This window comes from Argopecten irradians, chromosome 11 (assembly GCF_041381155.1).
Source record: "Argopecten irradians isolate NY chromosome 11, Ai_NY, whole genome shotgun sequence".
Classification (NCBI taxonomy): domain Eukaryota; kingdom Metazoa; phylum Mollusca; class Bivalvia; order Pectinida; family Pectinidae; genus Argopecten; species Argopecten irradians.
Genome location: NC_091144.1, coordinates 29,672,531 through 29,692,078, shown reverse-complemented (window position 1 = coordinate 29,692,078; position 19,548 = coordinate 29,672,531). Strand labels below are relative to the sequence as shown.

The following is a 19,548-nucleotide window of genomic DNA, read 5'->3' as shown; positions in this document are numbered from 1 at the left end:
GCCATGATCCCCTTTCACTTGTTTGCTTGTTTCTTCTCTTTACATTGTATGAACAGCCAGACTAATTTAAGGACATAAAATGCTAAGAGGTGCTGGAAACCGTGAGGTTCCGGAGAAAAAAACATTTATTTATGTCTAATACAATGTACATAAAAACTGCCCGTTTAGGTTTCGAACTCGAGACCCAGATGTGGATGACTGGTGGTATAGCTCAATAGAAATGTCAAAACACTTTAACTACTAAGCCATCTTGCTCATCCCTCTCCATAATAGTACAGACGATAATAATATGATAATATCATATAAACTTTTTTTTTTATTGTCAATGGATTATTGTTATCAAGAAACAAGTATCTGCACATCACCCACCCTTGGACTATACTAGAGATAAAAGTCTTCGTTTTTTTAAGAACTAACACAAATAAATTCAGTCAGTATGTCATCTGTAAAATGATTTCGTGTTTTAACACGATAACCGGACGCTGGATTTATATATATATACCTCAGTCACACACAACAGGTAAAATTTTTAATCCACACTGTATTAACATAATTAGTGTCGTATACATTGAAGATTTTATCTTAGTTATCATATATTTGCACATTACAAAGTTCCGGGTAGGTATTAATTGTGGAGTCATCTTTTTGCGAGCGAAACGTCATACATTTCAGAGAAAACTACGTGAATTTCGCTTAAAAAATAATGACGTCACAATCAATACCTACCCACAAGGGAGGTAACTCTGTAATATACAACGATGGAATATATTGATCAAAATTGAACTACTTTTTATGTTTATTTTGCTATAAACCAACTCATATCCCCGCCGATTTATATTCGCGTTTCCAAGCATAACCACTTTTTTTCAGACGGTTTCAATTTCGCGAATGAGACTGCCTTTGTTCTACTTTCTCTCATATATTAAAATAAATATTGCATAAGAATGCTTTCTACTTTCAGATTCTTACCAAATTCATAAAGCCATCACCAGAATAACGGCCTCGAACAAATTGTTGTTTTAAACCATTCATTATGTCAACTCCGGTTAAAAAAGGGTGTTCACACAAATGGACAAACGAACTGTTTCCACCATCCTGATAAGGATTTGGGGTTCATTTGTGAAAACTGCGATGAACTAGCGTGTAGGAGATGTATTTGTACTGTCCACAGAGGACATGAGTTGACCGAACTGAGTGAAATAGCAGAGAAGCAGCAACCACATTTAATCCCTTGGATGTGACCTTTGATACGGTTGGAAATCTTCTTATTGCCGACTGTAGCAACCACAGCATAGTTCTCCTCAATCCTGACGAAGCATTCGTGAAGACCGTCATTACAGACGAGCGGAATGCGCAAGCCATATGCCTAGACAAGGACATGGTCCTTTGGGCGGGTTCGGCGATGAAATCAAACGTCTGAGGTACTATACTGTATGAGCTAACTGCCTGCCTCTTGTGGACTTACATGTGTCCTATTCGTCAATGTTTTGTTTGGTTCTCTTTTAAGGAGGACATCACGTTAAAATTCACAAGTGTGAACAAGGTTGTCGGATGACCAATTCTGGATTAAAGAAAAGAACTATTTTGAGCTTTAGAAAGAGAATATTTGTATTTGTGAGTGATACCAAAGATGTCAACAATGAGACTTAAATGTCGAGACTAAAGACAAAATGAACATTCCATTTATCTGTATAGAGAACATTTGTTAATGTCTTGGAAGAATTCACCTAGTGAACTTTATCGATGCCATATCGAATCAAGTACAAAGTTTGAGAGGGGGACTTCTAGCTACGAATAGAAAAACTATCGCAAAGTTACTAGTGATAAGTGATTACGAGATAAATTCTATTACTGTTAATCAACATAATTCCATAGTGACTTCATTGATTTTTTAATGTTAATCGCCCACAAAGTTTGCGAATATATCCGTGCACGAACAAAAATTATTTTCTCAAACTGTTTGCACCCTGAATGCACCCTGAATGTATAAAATTTTCTGAAAAAAATCTTTACATTGAAACACGTTCATTAATTACCATAAATTAGAGGAGTATAGTGAAAAAAATGGTATTATTCTCAAATCACGAAATGATTTTGTATTCATGGAACATTTTGGTTGGTTTCTCGATAATTTTCTCAGTGTTTCCCGCACTTCCAGTTACATTTGAGAATTCTCCTAAACCCTTTATATCAATCGATGGTTGTAAAATGTCAGAGGCTAGAATGTCATTTAAAACCTTTTAAATTAGTATTTTTTACAAAACGTAAATTATGACATAATTCAGATTTGATATTAAAACATTGAATTAAAAGCACAATATTATCAAATATGAAAATAGATAAATGTTAATTAATGTTTTTGTTGCTATTATAACTAGAAGCGCAACTTCGGTTCTTCCTACATATACATAATTATATGTTCTGAGTTTTGATTGGCCGATATGACATGCTCTAATCGAGGTAACATTTTTAAATCATGGGATTCGACTTGTTTGTTTACCTAACACTGGTGGTCATAAGAAAAGTATGATAACACTTAAAAGTAGTTTGCTTTGTGATTATTGGGTGACATAATTCCACAGTAAATTCTTACAGCATAAAACGCTCTGTAATATTATGGAAATTTTAAAAACGACCATATGCTAAGTGATACATCAAAAAGTAAACGCTTCACATATTTATAAATATTTTTAGCAATTACTTTTTTTTTCTCGTTGACAAATGAGAAAAGACATAAAAAAGATAAACTGATTGAAAGCCTGCAAAAACATGTTGATATTGTTTTTTTTTTTTTTTTTTTTTTTTTTTTTACAAATTTTTGCTTTTATATAGTTTATATAAATGTTCTTTTTTATGTTCTGCATGCAAAAATTGTAAATATATTACAAGTATCTTCACAGGTGAGATGTCATTTGCTTTTGACATATTTAATTAATATTCATATAAATTACATTAAATTTACATAAAATTTGATCTGTTTAATGGGACGTGCAAGAATGTTTGCTACGACACCGTGCTTGCAGTGTCGCAAGTCTGTTGCTATAGCGTGGTCAATAGGAGATGGAAAAATTGAGACAAAGGAACAAGTCATAAAGAAATGTTTTATAAAGTGTTTGATGTGTTGTTTTAAGTATACAGATAAATATACCATAAACAAGCAGTAAGGACCTCCATAAGATTTGTATAGAATCATGTATCTACAAGACGACAACATTTTAACAGGTGTATCTACAAGACGACAAAAGTCATACACGTGTATCTACAAGACGACAAAAGTCATACACGTGTATCTACAAGACGACAATTTAAAAGTCATACACGTGTTTCTACAAGACGACAACAGTCATACACTTGTATCTACAAGACGACAAGAGTCAAACACGTGTAACTACAAGACGACAAAAGTCAGATAAAGCCTTGCCTAGGTCACAACTCTGTAAATATATATTTTTCTCTTACGTCCTATTCAAAATCCTTCACAGACGTCTACGGTAATTCAAGTCTGTTGATATATTATAGTTTTCGCTATAAAGTTACTAGTATTAACTGATATTGGTGAACGCCCCTAAAGAAAATGAAGATGATATAGGAGGAACTAAACATGTTGATGATTATAGAATATAAATACTAATTATTATTATGTTTCTGGTGGTTGTGGTGATGAGGGGATGTGATGGAAAATAATATGTAAATAGCCAGGACGATGACAAAGTTATGAAGAGATTGATGATGATAATAATGATGACTGATAATGATGATGATGATAATGGCTATGATGATGATGCTAAACTGATGACGATAATGATAATTATGATGATGATGATGATGACAGATAATAATGATGACGACGTTGATGAGTATGATAATGGCGGTGATGATGATAATGATGACGATGATGATGATGATGATATCGATAATGATTATGATTGATTATAATAATGATGATGGTAATGGTGGTAATGATGATAATAATTTACAGTAGATAAATTCTTGATACCTTTAAACCTTTTATTGAGAGACAAATGAAACCACTAGATTAGAATTGAAAAGTAAATCCCCGTAGACTACATGGCTACAGTCCAGTATCATTACATTATCCCTTTCATCAAAGTCTTACTATTTCACCACCATCTTGTCATTGCCATTGGGCTTTCTTATGGAAAAAAAATATTACCATTAAAAGCACCAAAATATTAACAAACATATAATTCCACTACAGACATAAGAAAAAAAAATATCCTTCCAAACATTTTAACTAGCAAAATTATAAAACGACGAAACGTCACCTGTGTAAATACGATCCGGGTCCATTTCATTTTAATTTGAGTAGCTGTATGATATCGCTTTCATATGTGATTTCAAGGAACACTTTGACGGTTTTATAAAGTAACCAGTAACACAGAAACCATCGTCTTAAATGTGTTTTTGTCTTCTTGGTTCTGTCTTGTAATGGATTTGCATTGATCTCTGTAATAAGTCTTGGTAAAAACCAGTAAATATCAGTCCGTATGTTTTTGTCCACAGGAGTTATACAATCCCACAAGTATATCTATAAACACTCCTTTAAAATTATGGTCCGCTTGCAGATATAAATCCACATTCTTGTCTCCTAAAGGATCTTGGGCAGCATCGCAGATGTAAATTCATAAACCTCACTGATAATCATTTCACGATGATAGGAATCAAACCCCAAGTGATGGATGGCGAGGAATGTATTCCACTCATTTGGTATTTATAGATATAGATCCATCTTCTACCCGCACATATAGGTATTCGTCGCACTCAGCAATAAGTAGATAAAAGTTGATAATATAATTGTTGAAAAAATAAATAAATTCCATCTTCTTTTTATAACCATGGTAATAATCAAACTTTTACGATGAGTAATCCCCGTATCTGTAGTCCTGCCATGCGCGGATGTCTAGATCAGGAAGTGAGTGACAAGGCACCGGACGTGTGGATTTAGGATTATCTCTGAAATTAACAACAATATGATAAGTTGTCAATATCCTTTTTGTGTTTTAATATCATTGTTTATTACAATATTGAAATCAATAGCAATACTTTGTTGTCAATATAAAATTTCTGTGTTTAATTCTAAAATTATTATTGAAATCACTACCAGTCAATTTAAATAGTATTCCTGAAATTAATAACAAAACATTAACATTACCAGTGATTAGAGGTGTAAATCATATTAAACAGAAGCAGACAATATCAGACAAATGCGAACAATACATAAATTCTTACCTGCTATTTGGCAGAAGAAACACATTTTTCTGTAAAGGCGTTATATTGAAATTCTCACAGAGAATTTTCGATAATCTCATTCTTTTAATTGATCTTAGCTGTCCTGTAAATGAAAACAAATGATCGATGAAAACTCTAGTTGCATATATGCAACGTACTATGATATTCATCCTCGATACTCCAGGGGTTCCGATCACTTACGCTCTCTACACTCATGAACTATCTCATATGAAAACTGAAAGCCAATCACAATGTAACGTTATATTGTACATGAAAGGACTAAATTACATGTTCTGTTTTGTTGCCTCCATTTTTACCAGGAGATAGTCCAGGGGAGATCGTATGTGATCGGAACCCCTGGAGAATCGAGGATGTATGATATTAAGGTACCCCTATCACTACAGCTATCCCAAATCTAATGCAAAGATAATGGGAGGCGAATAGAGTCAAAAGTTGAACATTATAAAAGCTGGACAAGTAAGTATATATGTACTGTCATTCATGATATGTTCATCGACTATGTCTCATGAATGTTTCTTAACTTTAAGATGTTCCGGTAACTTATGTAATGCTTCAATCTGATTAAAAGACAGATCCTTATAACCACTACGTTTAATAGAGGATCTGCCTACATCCAATCAAGGGTCATGTTCAGATGACCTTTTTACCAAGTGTCACAGATCAAATTCATTTTCTACACATTGTTATGACAATAGATAACGTTTCGTCCCAGTTTACATATACATTTAGCTTTGTTGTGCTCTATGGGCGAGATGACTATATAAAGGAAAATAATTCTGGCAGCTTATTAAAACCATTTCGACCTCAGTCAAGATTCTAGCAGCAGCCATTCCTAAAGGTCACCAGAATGTGACTCCTAATGGGATGTTGTCAGATCCTATTATCAACGTAGTGATAAAAAGGATCTGTATTTCATATTGGTAATGCTTTCTTATGGAAGATTTTAAGTCGGGCTTATTTGTGAAATTGGGCCCAGGATTAATCACTATTTTGTTCATTTCTTGTTTATTGTTTGTTTGCTTTATGGTCTACATATACAGAAAATGAGGAGCACAAAAAGGTGGCTGGCTTTATGTTCATGCAACTGTATTTTTTGAAGAGGAAATTACATGACTCACTTGCTGTAAAGCCGGTGATGGGATGTGACCTTTCGTACCAGAACCGGTCTCCAACCTTTAACTCCTTAAATTGGTGTCCTATAATACAGGCGAAGGTTGGACCGACGCTTGCTCCTTTGAGACGCCTTTCTGATATAGCCCCAGTAAGCACATCGATATCATCAGGGTCACTGGAAAATAGATAGTATAAATTGATATTATCGAAAACAAGACACATTCTGGTTTCTTATGCAGGTTTTTACAGATCTAATGACATTACTTTGAAGTAAAATGCGACTTTTTGAATAATTGAATACAGTCACACCTGTTTATAATGAGCAACTACAGGGCCAAGACCTTTTATAGCCCAGAGAATCTGTTTTAAAAGTGATCATTTGGGAAATGAGAAAGTGGTCTTATTGAGCAGGTGGTATTTATACAAATGTGGTCGCAATGGCAGGTCTGACTGTATACCATTGTTTGATCGTATCAAATATATCGATCAATATTCTATCAAAATGATTTCAGAAGAGGGTAAAATCGAATAATAACGTAGTATGTTTACCCATTCAAGCACCAAATTGTCTTCCTATGGGATATATGGTATAAAATAGATGCCAGAGCTTTGCAGATAATCTTCATAATCATTAGTGACGTCATAATGGTCACATTCTGGGTGTCAGTTATACCCTAATAAACGTTGCATTGGTTAGTTTTATAGTAGAAGCGACATGTGAATGTAAATAAACAACCATATGAGAACTCAAAAAATAATTTGTATATTACATAATTATCTGCTCTTGCAGGTAGGTATCGATTGTGACGTAATAATTTCTTTACTGAAGATGACGATGATTTTACTGTGTGTGAAAACGTCTCTTATACAATAATGACGTTACAATCGATATATGTACCTCAGGAGCATATAACTCTGCAAAATACAGATATGGATAGGCATTTAGTGTGTACCGGTAAGCCCGTTGAAGTAATCTAGCCGTTTTCACGTCATGGTGTACCAGTCCATCAGGTCCTACACCGAAATGTCGAACTTTATCGAAACCACACCACATCCTCCAGGCATTGTATGGTGCCACGCCATGGTCACGTCCTCTCTGAATATTTACAGCTGCGAGATCGAGGCTGACGTTGTTTTGTAGGAAGAGGTGGTCACGTACTCCGCGGACAAATACTCTGTGTTATAAAAAGTAATATAATAAAAATATAGTTTTATCCGGAAATAATCGTTGCAAAAAATGTGTTTGATATACAATCTAGTTTAAATCTATGATTAAAATTAAGAAATGATATCAGAACAAAGTCCCACAATTTCAGTCGAAAATGAGAATAGTTCCATGAGTTCTCATATCGCTTAGGGAACCAGCTTGTTTACTAATGAGATTATGATATCAACAACAAAACTTCTCCTCTCAGTAGTACTCATTACAAACATTTCTAAAATTCAATGTATATATCGAAAATCATTTCTTTGAATAAAACAACAAAAATAAATATCAGGCTGTTCTTGGTGACATTGAATTGAGTGCACATTCTCAGAAGATAGGTATATTGTACCGGTTTGTTACTGGCTGTGAGTCTTGGATAAGCCATCTCAGCACATCTTCTGTGCCCTGTCCGTTATTGAACTGCGGGAAGTAAGGTCTATGGAAAGTATTCTCTATTTGAAAATCACGCCGATAGGATTCCTTTGGTCCAACAAACGTTTGAATGGAAGGAATCGTGGAATGACCGAACCTAAACGCCGCCACACCAAAAATATTCGCTATTCCGGCATTGGTTGATGCGTTGTATATATTTGCTTCGAAGTGTTCAGATTTCGGTAGAATATCATAATAATCCATGATATGCTTCCCGAGGATTAGGGGTAAATATTCGAAGTAGGTGATATGTTGTAACAAAGCAGACATTATTCGTCGAGTTTCTTGAAAAATTCTTTCGTCGTCCCAGAAACGATTGAGGGTCCCTAGCATGGCGGCAATCCGATTGTGTTCCCTCATGAATAAAATATGGATAGATCCCAAGGAAGGCACCACATTAGGGCGGTCATCGCCTATTAAAAATATCACGTCACTTCAGTCTGCCGTATAATGATTGCAAACACACTATTACTCAATGTTGAATCGAAATAATAGATGACAAAAAGCGAAATATATGGAGTTGAAATATCATCAATCAATGTGAAGAAGGAAGTATTGTAATGTTATTGTGCAAATGTGACTAGGGAAACTCTACTCGTGAAAGAGAACTAAATGGATATAATTTAAGATTTCGTTGAAAAACAAATTGACAATTTGGAGTGTTTGCCGAAATTTCTTGAATAACAAAAACAACATTTTTTTCCTGTGGTTTCCAGGCGATACGATAATAAGCACATATGAAGTTGAAACAAAGCGTTGATTAATTATTATTATTTCATTTTATTTGTTTTGCATCGAATCTCTCCCTTACCTGCCGTCATACACACGTCAGCTGACGTCTTCTTTATACAGTTGTCTTTTCCACTAGGTGGCAGCATTCTATTCTCTCCCTCTTTCAAGAGTCCTTGTTGATAAAATAAAATACAGTACAGTGCGCGTGTAAGTAGGACATCGTAAAATGTACAAGTCTAATATGTTAGTCTTGAAATTAAAACACAAACAATACACTATTTCAAACGTGAAACATTAATTATAGTAGCAAAAGAGTAAAACAAGAATGAAAAACAAAAGAAATACCTAAGTGATCATTTGAAAGAATGTCAAACAATCGGTGTTAAGCTATAAACAAAAGTTATACTAACGCTTCACAGAAACATCATATCAATAGAACAATCAAGCTGTCATTTAAAGCTTAATATATGGTAATCAGATAATTTTGAACAGGTAAAATATATTCAATTAATACCTCTTGTCTTTATCCTCAAGAAATCCTCTTCCTCCCGGGAAGACCCGTAAACTGCCGACGCATCAATGTATGACGTCACTTTGTTCATTTGTTCTCGCACACCTGTATCACAAAGAATTTTGTGATAAATTTTAAAGTGCTCTGAACTTGCGTTAATAGTTGCTAAATTTTAACATCAATTATCAGTTAATACTATTGTGTGTAATTTGACATTCCTAAGGTTATATTCTTGATCATATTTACGTTTGTGACATTTGAGATAAAACCCCAATGTGTGATAACTGTGTATATCCTCTGGCAATTTACTTTGATACCTTTTCTGAAAGATTTTAAGTTCCATTCTATTACGTAACCGGATTAATGTCACGGCCATCCTAATTGCCTAAAGGACACTGACCACGACTGATTAATCTGCCAGTGAGCGTATCTGTCAATCATAATTCTGTAATTTTATTGTATGTACATTATTTAAGCATGAAATATTTTATTTGTACGTCAGTTAGGTCTCCGACTTTGTACGGAACATATCGGGTACATTCTGGACATTCCAGAATAGCCCTCCGTCAAGTCAAACGTATCATCATTAAATTCCAAAGTTCAACTTCAACATTTTCTTTCGTCATCTTTACATCGTAACAAAACGTGCGGAAGTTTCCGTATGTTAATTGGTGGAGATAATCCTGGTAGTACCCACTTCTACGCTGGGTACGCTTTCCCGAAACCTCAACTGCCAAGCAAGTATTTCCTGCGAGTGACTCAAAGAAGGACCAACTCTATTCGGAATCACACGGACTGGATTTTAACCAAGACTGTGTTCGCCATACTTTGGAGTTAACCAGGGTAACGTTTTGACTGTAACCATTCAGGATGGCATTATGCTATAGATGTGGATGCCACTTCGCCCCAAACCATCCGATGTGTTGTCCAGCAAACGGATGTTACTTGTTTCCGATGTGGAAACATTGGCCACTTTTCGAGAATGTGTTTTAATCGAACCGGACATTGTACTACAAATGTTGGTACAACAGGATATTATCCCTGGACCAGTCAGCGACAACTGCCTATCCATCCTGTTCCTGTCCCGAAAAACTCTTCGGACAGTAAGTCCGTTATTCGCACTGCACCAAAGAAAAAGGCCAAGTCAACATCTAAACGGCGGCGAGATTATGAACGTCTCAGGAAATTCCGAGAAACCAAAAAGGTATTGTGTATTTTTCCTCAGTGACATTGAAAATAGTGAACTTCAAAACGATTTCCAGAAAGACTCTAACTACAACAACCAGATAATTTCATTACAGTCAAAACTTGTTCGTACCAAAATTACCATCTCCAAAATATCAGAAAAGTGTGCAAAATTACAAAGATCAAACGAAATTCTAGAAGAGGAATGTGCACGCGCCAAAAATGTGAATATAACCAATTATGTGTCTCAAATAAGAAACTAGAAAAAGCATTGGACAACAGAAAGAAAATTATGAAAAGCAAAGACGAAACAATCAGTACATTACAAACAACCGCCAAAACAAAAAGAATAGACACAACGACAGATTGCGAATTTAAAGTTCGAAATTTCGGAGAAGGACGAGGAATTAAAACAGAAACAAAACATAATCACAAGCCTCCAAAAACAACTTAGTTACTACAGCGCTCCAAATACTACCAGACCGAATACTTTTCCCGGACCACGAAACCAACCACAAAATAATTCACGACGCCAGCGACCACACATTTCCTATGAAAACCGAGCGAATAGACTCCATCAAAACAGAGGACAGTTTAATTAAGACGCGGGACGCGTCTTTCCCGGAGCGGAAGGAAGTTATCACAAAGAATTTTGTGATAAATTTTAAAGTGCTCTGAACTTGCGTTAAATAGTTGCTAAATTTTAACATCAATTATCTGTTAATACTATTGTGTGTAATTTGACATTCCTAAGGTTATATTCTTGATCATATTTACGTTTGTGACATTTGAGATAAAACCCCAATGTGTGATAACTGTGTATATCCTCTGGCAATTTACTTTGATACCTTTTCTGAAAGATTTTAAGTTCCATTCTATTACGTAACCGGATTAATGTCACGGCCATCCTAATTGCCTAAAGGACACTGACCACGACTGATTAATCTGCCAGTGAGCGTATCTGTCAATCATAATTCTGTAATTTTATTGTATGTACATTATATAAGCATGAAATATTTTATTTGTAAGTCAGTTAGGTCTCCGACTTTGTACGGAACACATCGGGTACATTCTGGACATTCCAGAATAGCCCTCCGTCAAGTCAAACGTATCATCATTAAATTCCAAAGTTCAACTTCAACATTTTCTTTCGTCATCTTTACATCGTGACAAAACGTGCGGAAGTTTTCGTATGTTACTTGTATGGATAATAATGGGATCAGTAATGACGTTCTTGTTTTTGTTTTTATCAATGTTTGGCGTTGTATGGACAGGCTTATTTGCATAAAACATACATTATCACTAAATTATTAATATACTGTTCACCATTATAAGAGTAGACTAATTTACAATTTTAACCAACGTATTTCTGCGATGATCTACTTTCGCGTTTTCATGATTTGCTTTATATATGTATTCATGATGATTCATATTTTTGCCATGTATATTATTGTTTTACTGTACCCGTTTCTTGACTCATTTTCCTGTCGATTTTTTTAAAATATTTTTTTTATTTACGATTTCACTGTTTTTGCGATTAACGTGGAATATAATCGTTTAACGATTACATTCCACAGGTCTACAGCAACATGTTTAAGGTATTACCTATAGCACAATCTGGTCCGACAGCTGGGGCGGACCTTACCAGATTCATACACGGCCCGTCAAAATGATCATCATTTTGGGGTATTTCTATTGGGAAGCAGCCATCACTGAAAAAGTAAAACATTTTGTGTAAACAGATGCCCTTTCCTTTGAAACGATTACTGCAAGATATATCATATCCAAACCAGTTGAACGAAACCTTTTTAGCTTCAATTGTAAGCTCAAAGAAACCTTTGTATGAAATAATTATCAATAAACACTCAACACATAGAAACAACGTATATGTTTTTAGATGTTTGATGCTACAATGAATTTCAATATCAAAATACCATACTTACAATTCACTATCCGCGCCACAACACTGGTATGACGACCCGTTGTCTTCTGTAATAATAATCGTATTAATAATAAATCATTCATAAAGATTGCTGCCCTGTTGTAAGTTTAGTGTCCATGTGAGAGACATAATAGGATTTGAGAGACTGATGTAATAATTGGAAACATTTTAACAACAAGACACCTCTATTTTGAAGGTTTGTGAAGTAGTGAACTTAACATATTATATTGATTAAAGATAGATACTGAATTTTTATTTTCTTTTTCAATTCAGATACAGTGAACCTCGATGATCCTAACACTTGTGTTCCTTATCCAGGTCATCCAGATTGTTTATTTTCAGGACTACCAGATGCAGTTTACAAAGTCAATGGTTAAACACATTTCGCGACATTTCTGTCCGGATTGTGAGTTTTCCGGACTACTGACGTCCGGATTATCACTTGTCAACTGTATTGTCACACTTACTTTTGAGGACAGGTGTACCAACTAAATCGTGATCCAGAAATTGTCCCCACTGCATCACCATGGCGGACAGATGACAGTCCTGACGAACGAACCTTCCAGATCTGTGTACTACGTTACTGATATGCCTGGGACTGGGAAGGGGCAGCCCATCTCTACCCACTAGGCGGGGTGAGTTGATACCTGTATAAACAAAGTCATTCATGTAGGAATAGTCAAGGCTAAAATTAGCTAAAACTGTATTTCATTTGGTATGGCTTACTGTAACTGGAACCATACAGATTTTATATAAAAACATTGTAGTTCAAAAGCATCGTTTGATCTCTCCAATTATCAAAACTAATATTAATGTGCTTTATGAAGACAGGATAAGCCGGATATAAATCTAAAGATATTTCCTGGGATTTCACAACATTTTCTTATTCAGATGTCATTGCTATGTTCTAGATTTAGTGACTATTGCATAACATGATCATTTGTTTTGTATAATTTTTTGCTCTTTTTCTTTTCTTTGTGGTGGTGTTGCAGCATGTTTGGAATATAATTAACCTTATGAATTATGTTAGAATTGTCATTGTTGCTAACACTTTAAACGAATTATTAAGGATGCATCCAAAAATGATTTTGAAAGCACAAAATATTACAAAAGAAGGCTTAAATAAATACAATGTAGTTTGCATTAAAACAAAAATTTAAATAAATCTCTAATAAAACCATATTGAATGGTAAGCAATGAAGTTTCCAATACGTTTGTCGTTGCTTTCCATCATATACTCGTCCTACCTACCATCGTTGTAGACTGGACGGAGGTAGCGTTTTTGCTGGGTCCCCGCCATCCCCCATGTAGGGTTAAAAGGGTTGTTGCAGGATCCGTCTATTGTCCTGAACCGACTCAGGGGATCACATGTGAGGTTAGCGGAGAGGTCATGACAGTCATGGCCGAACTCCTTTCTTATTGCTTCCTGCCAACTAGGCTTATCTAGTAACTCGTAGACTGTACTGCCAGTACTGGAATAAAAAGACTAATATATTTCCAGCTCGCATGTAGAGCAAGTGTGACATGCTGCAATTGATGTAAACAAACAACACAGTTCGCGATCTACGGGTAAAATGCTCTGTTTTACTTGTAGTTGAATATTTTCCCGCGAAAACAATGTTGTTTTACAGTATCCTGGCTGTATTCATGCACATTACTATCACATCCAATACATATGGCAATTTTTTGCTACAAAATAGCACGTTATATAATGCTTCATGATTCACATAAATACTAAAATACGATTTAAACAATACGTATGCTTATATTTGAAGCTACAACGGAATGGATAACTTGTTAATTAAATTACTTTTGAGAGTAAAACACTTTTAATGTATTATTACATTCAGTCAACTGAAAAGTTTTGTCGTCATTTCAGAACGGTATATTCTTTTTCTATATTCTACCTGGTACAAATCTGTTTGATGGTTCCAAGTGACAGGTCGGCCAGACGAGCTTGCTTTCTGATCATCCTCTCTCGACTCGGTAACACAAACTGCTCGTGAAAGTTTGGACGAATGTGGGACGGTCGAATTTCTATCAAGAACGATATATGATAAATCAGAATAAAAGAAAATCTAAGAGAAACAATTTTGTGTAGTTGTTTGTATGAATGAATTTCAAGTGAATATTTAAAATTCCATTTATTACTCTGATTTTTTTATAATTTGACTGGAGTTTCGGTAAAGAGATTTTTTCCTTCTATATTCTTTTCTAAGATAGCTAATTCAAGCAAATTTGTCGTGGTCGTACATCTTTATCGGTTTTATAATACTATAATTACAACTATAACTATAATTAGAAAATAAGCACTGCTACTAACAAACATTTACCACACAAAACAGTTATAATTGTATAACCTGATGACAAGCCATGGATGACTGGTGAAATTAGACATAAATTGAGATAAAAAAATCCAGATTACATCGTCTGGCTAAACAAAAAACAGGGTTCAGCACAGGGCAAAATTTAGGAACTTTCGTAATGAAATTCTTATTCATCCACTTGATACAGCTGAAGCATTGAATAATCGCTTTACTAGTATTGCTTCTGACATAAGAGACTCTGATCTACCTGAATTACCTCCCCTGCCTCATGTTGAACTATCAGAAATAAAAATAAATTATCAAGATATTATTGACCAACTTCACATTCTAAATAAAAATTAAATTATTAAATTATTGTTTAATAAAACATTAACTATTTGAGAAATTCCAGATATTTTAGAAGTTGCTAATGTTACTGCACTTTATAAAGGAAAAGGCAAAATCAGTGACCCTAATAATTATCGACTCATAGCGGTCACATTCAGTTAACTGATATATATATAATACTATAAGTAGTACGTTAGATCAAGGTAAAGATTTGCGCTTTGTTTTCTGTGATTTAAGTAAAGCTTTTGATCGCGTATGGCATTAAGGTCTTTTACATAAATTAAAATTTATGGTATTAAAGATAAATGATATAATTGATTCAATGCTTACTTATCTGACAGAAAACAAAGTGTAATATTTGAAGGGCATCTAAACCTATTTCGACAGGAGCCCCTCAATGATCTGTCCTTGGTCCATTTTTGTTTTTACTTTTCATTAACGATATTACTAATTACTAACAGCAATATAAAACTATTTGCAGATGACACTTCTCTTTTTGTAATAATACAAAATAATAATGATTTAGATACACCCTCTTCACTGCTTAATAGTGACTAAGCCTCTATCTCGGAATGGGTACTTAAGTGGCAAATTCTTTTCAACCCTAATAAAACAATAACTATGAACCTCAGTCGAAGACAAGTATTGATTATCCTCATCTTTTACTTAATGATGATATAATAGCACAAAATGAATTTCATAACCACCTAAGGTTTTTTTCTACAATATTAAAGGAACATGATCAGACCATATTTCTAACATATATCAAAAAGATAATGCTAGATTAAGTTTACTTTAGTTGATAGGAAAACTTTGAAAACTTCATATACTTCCTACATTAGACCAATATTAGAATATGCTGATGTAGTCTTGGACAATTGCACACAAGCTGAAGCTGATCTTCTTGAATCCATTCAACTGGAAGCTATGAGATTAATAACAAGACTTAGATGAGGTACATCTCGCTATATTTTATCTAACGAAACACAACTAGAACCATTAAGTAAAAGAAGACAAAATTACAAACTTATACTAATGTTCAAAGTTATTAATAATTATACTCCATGATATTATACAACCATATTTAACTCTAAACAATGTATACAATTTCAGAAATAACAGAGTATTTACTATTCCACAGTCAAGAACTAATAGCTATTAGAAAAGTTTTTATCCGTCAACCATGGATATGTGGAACTCACTTGACATTTCCATCCGAGACTCTATTTTAATTTCTTCTTTTAAATGTAAATTGAAAATTACTCACGATGTAAAAGTTTCAGAAGTCATCATGGATTCCTCTCCAAGACAACTTAACATAATCCTTTGCCAACTTAGAAATTTTTAAAGTGACCTTAATTTTGACAAACATTCCGATCAACTGACTGATAACTCATTCTGTGTATGTGGTGCTCCCAGTGAAGATTTAGTTCATTTTTTTTTCTTTCAGTGTACGTTGTATAGTACTTCAAGGCACCACGTTTTATCCATCTACAATTCATTAGGTTATGTAAATATATAATGCCTACTGTGTGGTATCCGTTATGTACCTGATCAATTAAATACAATTATTCTTTACCATGTAAACTTATATATTAATTCCTCATGTAAAACTAATTTGAATTATATGCAATACTAAGTAGTAGCAATTCAGTAACATACACTTAGGTATTTTTATGATATTATAGCAATCAAGTCATTATTATAGTATAATACATTTATATAACATTCTAGTATAAATGCAGGGATGAATGAGCGTGAGTGAGTAGTTCTATAAAAATATTGAAATGTATATTTTTTCATTTAAGGCTTGTTGGAAACGTTTTTTGCATTCACTTTATTAATTATCAACTTCGTTTGCTTGCTAAGATTATTTCAAGCAGAAATTATCCTTTTAATTATAATGTATAGTCCATTAAACTATACGATTAACATAAATCCCTTATTCCTTAATTCGATAGCAAACACGTAATGCTATACTTTTGTAATAAAGTGAAACATACCGTATTTCTTTCAGGCCTGACAGGAAGTGACAGAAGAAGACTAATATAGGCAATATGCCTGTTTTGACAATATATTGTACACATACACTCTGTATTTATGTGTGTTTGTATTGTTAATAAAATATTTCTGAAATGAAATAATTACAACAACATTCACAGAAATTATATTTTCATATTCCTGGCGTAAATTTTCATATATCGACATTTGAAGCATCTATATGTTTATAAGCATTTTGTATGTGTACTTTTGAAAACTGTTAATGTCATTTTTTTATTGATGTCGAAATGACATGCAAGTCAAAGGTGGCGTCATTACCAACAAATTTATAAACGTGACGTTCGGAACCTCCCCAGACATACCTTTAGTTTGTACTGGTGGCCTTGACATTTCCTGTTTGTGTGTGTGGTAGATAGTCTTGACCTGCTGACGTATTTGTCCCGGGTCACTGTTCAGCATGAACAATGTGTGAGCATTAATGTCGACCGCTAACAGGATTGAGGAAATAATCAACAAACAATGGGTCATTTTGTATGATGCAGATTTAGATCTGAAAAGAGAATAAAAAAATATATTTTTGCTCATTAAATATGACCGGTGGTTGTTTGTTTCTATGATACTTCGTGTCACTTCTATTTCCTATAGTGATGGGAATTACAGGAAACCGGGAAACCGGATGACTCAAATACATATATAGCGACCTTTCCGTCAGTATAAGACGAATTTATTGCCATGACAATAGTTCCTTAGAAGAAACTCGGAAGTGCCAATCAGCTTTTTTAAGAAGCTCTTAGTCACATATAGCTGTTCCGCCATATATCATTGAACCATATTCTTATCTTATGTTTTCCGATCATTATGAAAAGCTAATTACACTGTATATCTAAACTGATAATATGAGGCTTGAAACCCGCGTCCAGTTGCTTAAAGGATGATTAGCGGAATCACTTGATTTCTGAAAACCCTGTGTTTAGATGAATATACAAGTAGAAAAATAGAATACTTTTGAAAGGATTAATTTAATTTTGTCAAGTCAGTATGACATGATACAAAGATCCTTACATTTACATTTTAATAATACATATCAAGTGGGTTTTGACGGGAAAATGTATTGTTGTTATTGTTTTTCAAGCAATAAGTTATGACTATCAGCTATTTTTACGGTCTAGCAAAAAGCAGATTAAGTAATTAAAAAGCGATGTCATTCTATATCCGTGTCCATGTCAGTGGTACACACGCTGCAATCAGAGAAAATAATCGCTCGATGACACTATGTTTATTCATTTTTTCAGCTTTAAGGTTACGTGTAAAAATTGACGAAACGGTACAATAAAAATATTTCTAAACAAAAGTCAAATATTATTACAAATAACTTCCAAGCAGTACATTTTCAATAGAAAAAAATGTTTTGTATTCTGAATTTGTGCCAACAATGAACGTCTTTACGAAATTCCAAGTAAAAGACAAATAAATAAACAAGAAATATTGATCGACTCGAAAAACGTCAAGGCAAAATCCATTTTCTAGCTATAATCTCATGAAATTATTTTGAAAATAACTCTTACTTTCACTTCAAATATCCTAATGCGGAAAAAGAATTGCAAATATTAATAAAATTTTAATACCTAAAATAAAGTACAGATAATGTTAATTATCACATACCTGTAGAAATTTAGATTTCCTCCATATACTTTATGATAATAATGCTCCTCGTAGTTATATAGTCCACAGTACTAACTCATGTGGTACCAGGAAACTACTAAATGTGCACAATATAATTTGTCAGATACGCCATAACTTCAAATATGGATAACTGATACAGATATCATTTTACATGCTTGACATGTGCTCCTGCTGAACGTAAATGTGTTACTAGACTTTATATTCTACTATTACGCCCTAGGTTACCTGCTGTACGAATCCGTCTTCTTAAAGTCCTGTCAGGGAAACAATGCACGTACTTGTTAAATCAATTACTACACGGCCTATAGACAACATGACCTTTTCACCTGTCAACAGGTGAGATGAACTATTTCCCACACGCTTTATCACTACTTACTATATTACAGTAAAGTGACAAGCTGGTAAGGAAATAAACATTCATATATACAGCCAAAGAATATCATCCAGAATAATACTCATTGTTAAAGTCCCAAATAGTAAAATGTTACAATAATATGTAATTCTTTATGATAAGTTTTAATTAGCACATAGTAAAAGTAAATGGAAATACAAAATGCACGATTGATCAGTCGATTGAATGAATGAATAAATAAATGAATAAATAAATAAATAAATGAAATAATGAATGAATGAATGAATGAATAATGAATGAATGAATTATCAAATGAATGAATAAATTAATGAATGAATTATCAAATGAATTAATTCAAATGAATGAATAATTAATGATTGATAACTCGGTCAACAACACCATTTTTTTCATTTTTATTGTATCATTTGTAATTATAAAGTGATTTCTGCAGATATGTTACCATCT

General features: G+C 33.7%; 1 protein-coding gene across 2 annotated transcripts; it reads right to left on the bottom strand.

The window, feature by feature from the left end:
- Positions 1-53: 53 nt before the first annotated feature.
- Positions 54-19,040, bottom strand: LOC138335254 (peroxidasin-like). Of its 2 annotated transcripts, XR_011210254.1 has the most exons (15): positions 18,711-19,040; positions 17,411-17,598; positions 14,301-14,430; positions 13,645-13,865; positions 12,861-13,040; positions 12,395-12,440; positions 12,057-12,163; positions 9,270-9,371; positions 8,835-8,927; positions 7,941-8,436; positions 7,338-7,559; positions 6,390-6,559; positions 5,251-5,353; positions 4,287-4,974; positions 54-1,561 (listed from the first exon to the last, which is right to left on the bottom strand). XR_011210254.1 is itself a non-coding variant. In XM_069284252.1 (14 exons), the coding sequence occupies exons 2-14, from the start codon at positions 17,574-17,576 to the stop codon at positions 4,875-4,877; spliced, it is 2,136 nt and encodes a 711-aa protein (XP_069140353.1). In that variant the 5' UTR covers positions 17,577-17,598; positions 18,711-19,040; the 3' UTR covers positions 3,988-4,874. The 2 variants fall into 2 exon arrangements, 1 of the variants encoding a protein (XP_069140353.1); XM_069284252.1 differs by lacking the exon at positions 54-1,561 and having other exon boundaries at positions 3,988-4,974.
- Positions 19,041-19,548: the final 508 nt, after the last annotated feature.